Source organism: Phaseolus vulgaris, chromosome 10 (genome assembly GCF_000499845.2).
Source record: "Phaseolus vulgaris cultivar G19833 chromosome 10, P. vulgaris v2.0, whole genome shotgun sequence".
Classification (NCBI taxonomy): domain Eukaryota; kingdom Viridiplantae; phylum Streptophyta; class Magnoliopsida; order Fabales; family Fabaceae; genus Phaseolus; species Phaseolus vulgaris.
Genome location: NC_023750.2, coordinates 13,568,790 through 13,575,582, shown reverse-complemented (window position 1 = coordinate 13,575,582; position 6,793 = coordinate 13,568,790). Strand labels below are relative to the sequence as shown.

Here is a 6,793-nt window from a genome sequence, read left to right as displayed (position 1 = left end):
CTTTCAAGGTGTGCTAGAAGGTTGGTTCGCTGGAAATGAAAAAGCAATCAATGGCTACATTCACGAGACAAGTAGAAAGCAGATTAATATACCCAAGGTGCTGGATTTCAACTGGCTGAAATCTGAGAAACTGGAAGAAACAAGGGCTGTGTTGAAGCACCAGAAATTGAAAAAGCTGCTGGAATTAACGGGTACCGTATATCCTGATTTGGTTAAGGTGTTTTACACTAACCTCACATTGGATGGAAAGAATGTTGTCTCTTATGTGAAAGGGACCAAGATGAAGATCACAAGTGAGGTGTGGAATTCTGTGGCTGGAATAAAGTATGCTGGACTGAAAGTACGAAAGGGAAACACCAGTGGAATCCAAGAATTCAACAAGCTGCAATACTATAAAAGCTGCATGAGGAATCCTACAGAGAGTATAAACAGGTTCCATGCAGGGCACTTGAACCTCACTCCACGCCTAGTTGCCTACATCATAGCATGGCAACTTATTCCAAGAGGAACAAACCATGCTGTCCTACATGAAGAGGATCTAATTCTCCTATATTGCATCATGAACCAGATTAAGGTAAATTGGTTTTCATTATCAATGAACACATGCTCAAATAAAAAAGGTTGGATGATTACCGCTTTCCCTATGCTATTCTTGTTTCCAAATTGATTGATTACTTTGGTGTTGATGTTACAAATGAGAGAAACGACCCTATCAAAGCTGTAAGTGAGATTGATAATTCAACTCTCACCAAAATGGGATTTCACAAAATTGAGGACAAGTGGGTGGTTCTTAATGGAAAGGACCCACAAGCAGAACATGAAGAATCAAACCTCCACAATGAGGATGAGGATGAAGCTGTTCCCATGGAGGATGACTCACCTGCTACCCAATCTGTACATGAGGAAGTTGCTGCAAATGCCATAGTTGCATATTAATCTCCAGAATACCGAGGAGAACCAATGTCTATGTTTGAAAGGCAAGTGTTGTATCGCCTTAATGTAATGACTACAGAACAAAGGGCATACTTTGAAACTACTCAAGCAAGGTTTCAACACCTTGATGATCAGATTGAAGGGGTTCAGGCACAACTTGCAGAGCTTTACTACAAGGATCAGTAGTCTTCTTTTTTACATGCTTTCTTTATTAGTTTAAAAGTCTGTAATGATGAACAATTTGTCTCTATCTTTTGGACTATTATGGTTATGCTTCTGGTCTTTTTTTTCCCCTATGATTACATGCTGTTTGATGAATCTAAAGGGGGAGAAAAATAGCTCACCATGCTAGGTGAAGCTAGCTAAAACAGGGAGTTAAATTCTGCACCTTTAAACCATTTTACATGTTATGCAATGTTCTTGATCCGGTCGGTCATCGGTAGTCGATGACGTCAGCAGCAGATAACCACGTGGACCACTCGCAGGGTGACACGTGGATCAGGTGGCAGAGAAATCAGGGAGGAGATCACCCAGAACGGTGATCGATGGTCAGTAACCGAGTCATCGGGTGCATGGTCATCGGGGTTTCGTGTTACCCGTAGTTAAACTCGGACTGAGATTCCCAGCAAGAGCGTTACGCATGGACCTCGCATGATCATATCTCAGAGAAAGAGGAGCTGCTCGCCGGTAGAATCGTGCACGAGAGTGGCCTGAGGGAGTTAGTAAACCGATCAGTGATTGGTGACTCTCTTAACCCATTACGTGCATGACATCGTGAAGGGGAAATCGTTTATGCAGAGAGCAATGCTTGGTGAGTGTGCCTAGTCCAGCCACACCTGGCGTTCTCCTGGGAGTGTGCGATTCACCAAGATGGAAGAAACGCACTAAGTTACTCCGCAAGGGAATAACTTAGGCGCACAAAGAGATGCGCTAGAGCCCTTCAGGTAGTGGCACGAGTACGGTTAGATGTGAGTTGCATGCCTCCACGTGTCACCATCTGAGAGAGGCGCGGCCAAGATAAAAGTGCACTCCGCGTCATGAAAGACACACACACCCACGTTTTTACTCATTTTTGGGTACGTTTTCGCACAATAGCGTAACAGAATTCTGACACACGCAGAGGATAGCGTAACAGAATTCTGTTAGGCACAGACACAGAGAGATAGAAAAAATAGAATCAGAGAGAGATTCAATGACATTTTTTGTTGGTGGTTCTGTGACCTAACTTGAGCGTCGGAGTGCAAACGGCCGCTAGAGGCGCCGTCTGTGTGTTTTGCAGGTTGCGTTTGAAGTTCCCGGAGAAGGTTCTAAGAGCATTCTTGCGGATAACACAGTTGCATAAGCGGGGTAAAGTTGCATAGCATTCTTGCGCATGGCGCAGAAGGAACGCACAGTTGAAGAAAGGATGTCGATGCCACCATCGCCTCCGAGAGCGTTCCCTATGCCATTCTCCCCCGAAATCATGAAAACCGTGGTGCCTCCCAACCTGGTGGGAGTGAAGGCGTCGTTCACGGGGGTAGAAGATCCAGAAGCGCATCTGACGGCGTTCCACACTCAGATGATGCTGTCTGGGGGCTCAGATGCCGTGTACTGCAAGATGTTCATGAGTACACTGAGTGGAATCGCCACGGAATGGTTCGTGAGTCTGCCAGAGGGTCATATCACGTCCTTCCATCAGTTTTCGAAGCTTTTTAGTGAGCAGTACATCGTTAGCAGAGCACCTTCAGTGGTGTCGTACGATCTGTTCGATGCACGCCAATATCAAGGTGAGTCGCTGAAAGACTACCTCAACCGCTTCGGAGCACAAGTGGTTAGATTGCCCAGCAAGGACGAGGATATGCTGGTGCATGCGTTTAAGAAGGGAGTGCTGCCTGGTCCCTTCAGTGAGTCGCTCATCAGGAGCCATCCCAGCACCTTTGCGAAGATCCGACGATGCGCGGTGGCGCACATAGTGGCAGAGACAGAGGTTTCTGAGAAAAGAGGAAGTGGTGCACCACCGAAGCCGCGTGGAGGACAGGGGAAGCAACAGCAGCAAGCGAGGGTGCATGAGGCAAAGGAGGGAAAGAAGGTGCAGGGGAAACCTCGTCCTTATGCACCCAGGAAGGACCAGGGCAGGGGGCGTGCAAGGGAGAATAATGCACCTCCAAGATACGATTTCATGGTAGAGTTGGCGGATCTGATCGCCCTTCCTGCCATAGCTGCAAGACTCCGAGTACCAGAGAAGACAGATAAGGTACTTGGGAGGAAGAAGAACGAGTGGTGTGAGTTTCACCAAGCCTTTGGCCACACACTCCACTCCTGCTTGGCGTTGGGACACCAACTGGCGGAGTTGGTAAAGTCTGGGTTCCTGGAAGATTACCTGCGGGAGGCGCAGGGTGATCGCGCATTGGGGGCCCAAGCAGGAGAACAGCAGCATGAAATCCCTGTGCACGGGGAGGTGCAAACGATTGCGGGAGGCTTCTCCGGTGGGGGGTGCACCACATCACAAAGAAGAAGGTATGCTCGATCGGTTATGGCCGTGGACTCGGTAGACAAGGGCCATTTCCCCGAGGTAGACATCACTTTCAAGAAAGCTAATCTACAGGACGTTGTACCGCACGACAACGATCCTGTGGTCATCTCCCTCATCACAGCAGGAAGGCGAGTGCACAGAGTGCTCGTAGACCAAGGGAGCTCGGCATACGTCATGTTCTGGCCGACGTTCAACATGTTGCAGGTGTCCCCCGATCATCTAAGGCCGTATACCGGGTGTCTTTACGGCTTTGCAGGGGATCAGGTAGAGGTACGGGGGTACATTGAGCTGAGGATGACGTTCACCGATGGAACAACAGCTCGCACCGAAAAGATAAAGTACTTGGTGGTGAACGCCCCTTCTGCGTACAACATCTTGCTGGGAAGGCCAACAGTCAATAGGTTGGGTGAAGTGCCATCGACGAGGCACATGAAGCTGAAGCTGCCGTCGATGGAGGGGACCGTAATAACCATCAAGTCAGATCAGGCTGAGGCTAGACGCTGTTATGAGAACAGCCTCAGGCAGAAGAGGAGCATATGCCATGTCACCTCAACACCACCACCAGGTGTGCTCGAAGAGCGATCGGTGGTGATCCTGCCTGTTGACCAGAACGTTGGAACCTTCCTCGTCAAAGGATCGACGTTTGCACCGCTTCAAACCTCCATCCTTCTTCAAGATCCACCTCAAGAACCTGCAAAAGAACAGAGCGGCGCCGCTGCGGCCGATCGCACTCCAATGCCCAAGTCAGTGACTGAACCACCAAATACTAAGAGCAAGAACACTCTGAACTCTCAAGGAACCGTGCAATGTTCTCTCTCACAGTCAGCTCTAGAACTCGCAAGCGTAAAGAGTATAATCTGAACGTGCGTACCTTGAAAGTTCGTTGAGAAACCCTTAAATACCTGGTCACTTTCTCTCTCCTGGCAGTTACAGACTTGGACACGTGGCTCGCATCCAACTGTACACGTGCCATCATCTGGAGCCTCCTTGACTTGGGCGCTGCTTCTATCTCTTATTTGGCTAAGTTACTCATGCATGGTACTGCCCAGTGCATAGCTAACTTGGGAGCGCGATCTCTACTAGACTTGGCGAGTTAGGGTGCTCTCGTACACCTTCCCTGTGGTCTCGCCGGCCGCCTCCATAATCTGCACCACCTTCATCTTCGGCGATGTGCTTGCTCTGGCGATCTCTAATCACTTGGTCGCCTGAGTTTACATCTGGCGACTTCATCTCCACCTGGGCGATCGCCTGGTATGCCGGAGATCGGAGCACGCCAACTTAATAACTGGCGACTACACGAGCCCCCCGACTTCCTTCCCTTCTGCAAATCTGGCGCCTTGTCAACACGCCTACACTGTAGCTCGATGCCACGTCATCACTCCCGACTACCAGGGCGGTACAGGTGGTTAGGGGAACGCATGGCGATCAGGAGATGGAGGATGCTACGCTGGGGGCCTCCCAGGTAGCTCAGATGGCAGCTTACTTGGAATACGTACAGCTCCTGAAGACGTCCTTCACCGAGTTTGAACTAGTTCATGTGCCGAGAGAGCAAAATGCCAGAGCAGACCTGCTTGCCAAGCTAGCCAGCTCAGGCAAGGGGGGAAAACAGAGGACCGTCATTCAGGAGACCTGGAAGGTACCGCGAACGTTCGTGTCAGACAACCAGGTACTTCAAGTGTACAAATCGATGGAGCGTCTGACGATCGGTCATCGTTCACTGGCTCAAGAGACGTTGAAAGCGCCGAGGGTTAGAGCGCGACCGGCAAAGACCGATGAGGCGATGGAAGTCTGCGCTGTTAGGGAGCCCGACACGTGGATAACACCGTACCAGTTGTACTTAGAAGATGGTGTACTCCCACTTGACCCGACAGAGGCAAAAAGAATAAAGAGGAGCTCGAATAAGTTTACTTTGATTGATGGGAACCTGTTTAGATTAGGGTTTTCTCATCCTGTGCAGATCTGCGTGTATGGCGAACAATGCACTAGACTACTGGACGAAGTGCGAGAAGAAGCCAGAGTTAGTGTTGAAGCCGTCAAGAGAAGAGTAGAACGGAGGCATAACTCCAAGGTGAGGCTCAGGCATTTCCAGGAAGGTGATCTGGTGATGAGAAAGGCGCATCAGAATGAGATTGAAAACAAGTTGTCTCCAAAGTGGATAGGTCCATACAGAGCGGTTGAGGCATTGGAGAATGGAGCTTATCGGCTGGAAACTCTGGATGGAGGAGCAATCCCCAGAACGTGGAACGCCACCCACTTGAAATTTTATTTCAGTTAAGTTGTGATCCTGCCTGTTGACCGGAGCGCTGGAGAATGCCTCGTCAAAGGATCGACGTGCGCGCCGCTTCTCACTTCCGTTCCTCCTCTGGATCTACCTCAAGAACCTGCAGAGAAACAACACGGCGCCGCTACGGCCGATCGCACTCCGACGCTCAAGTCAGTGACGGTATCACCAAATACTAAGAACTGGAACCGTGAAAACTCTCTCTCACAAACAGCTCTGTCACTCGCAAGCGTAAAGTGTATGAACTGAACGTGCGTACGTTAGAAAATCTGTTAGGAACTCTTATATACCTGGTGGTTTTCTCTCTCCTGGCAGTTACAGACTTGGACACGTGGCTCGTATCCAACTGTACACGTGCCATCATCTGGAGGCTCCCTGACTTGGCGCTGCTTCTTCTCTTATTTTGGCTAAGTTACCTACGCATGGTACTGCCCAATGCATAGCTAACTCAGGAGTGCGATCTTTACTGAAACTGGCGAGGTAGGGCCTTCATACACCTTCCCTGTGGTCTCGCCGGCCGCCTTCATAATCTGCTTCTCCTTCGCCTTCGGCGATGTGCTTGTTCTGGCGATCTCTGACTGCCTGGTCGCCTGAGTCTGCTTCTGGCGACTTCACCCCCAACCTGGCGATCGCCTATTCTGGTAAGCTGGAGATCGGAACACGCCAACTTAACACCCGGCGACTACACGTGCCTCCCGACTTCCTTCCCAACTGCCAACCTGGCGCCTTGTCAACACGCCTGCACTGTAGCAGGGTGCCACGTCATCGCACCCAACTACCAGGGCGGTACACAAGCCCCCCAGTCTTAAGCGAAGACTTGTCTAGCGAAAAGACTGAAAAAGCCTTCGTTAACACCGGTCTACGTGGCATGGGCGCAGAATTCCAAGCGATAGTACTTTCTACTGCTCTGACGCTCCACCAAACCCTTCGCGCATCGTTCGACACGTGGCTCTCATCAACGGCTATCTTCATCTGCCGTTAGCGCTTCCCAAAACCGTTTCGAAAACCCTTAAACCCCCTACGCTCCTACTGTTCCATCACTTTCTTCACACTTGCATACGCTCTCA

At 50.1% G+C, this 6,793-nt stretch overlaps 1 protein-coding gene across 1 annotated transcript; it reads left to right on the top strand.

Annotated features, from left to right (window-relative positions):
* Positions 1–2,305: 2,305 nt before the first annotated feature.
* Positions 2,306–5,720, top strand: LOC137814999 (uncharacterized). The gene is made up of 3 exons (XM_068617997.1): positions 2,306–2,743; positions 2,795–4,010; positions 5,383–5,720. The coding sequence occupies exons 1-3, from the start codon at positions 2,306–2,308 to the stop codon at positions 5,718–5,720; spliced, it is 1,992 nt and encodes a 663-aa protein (XP_068474098.1).
* The last annotated feature ends 1,073 nt before the right edge of the window (positions 5,721–6,793 follow it).

Bases quoted from the DNA above. Each gene is read 5' to 3' on its own strand.
- LOC137814999 (XM_068617997.1), top strand. From the start codon at position 2,306: ATGGCGCAGAAGGAACGCACAGTTGAAGAAAGGATGTCGATGCCACCA. The intron at 2,744-2,794 runs GTTAGATTGCCC...GCGTTTAAGAAG, and splicing joins ACCGCTTCGGAGCACAAGTG to GGAGTGCTGCCTGGTCCCTT. The intron at 4,011-5,382 runs GTGTGCTCGAAG...TGTTTAGATTAG, and splicing joins CACCTCAACACCACCACCAG to GGTTTTCTCATCCTGTGCAG.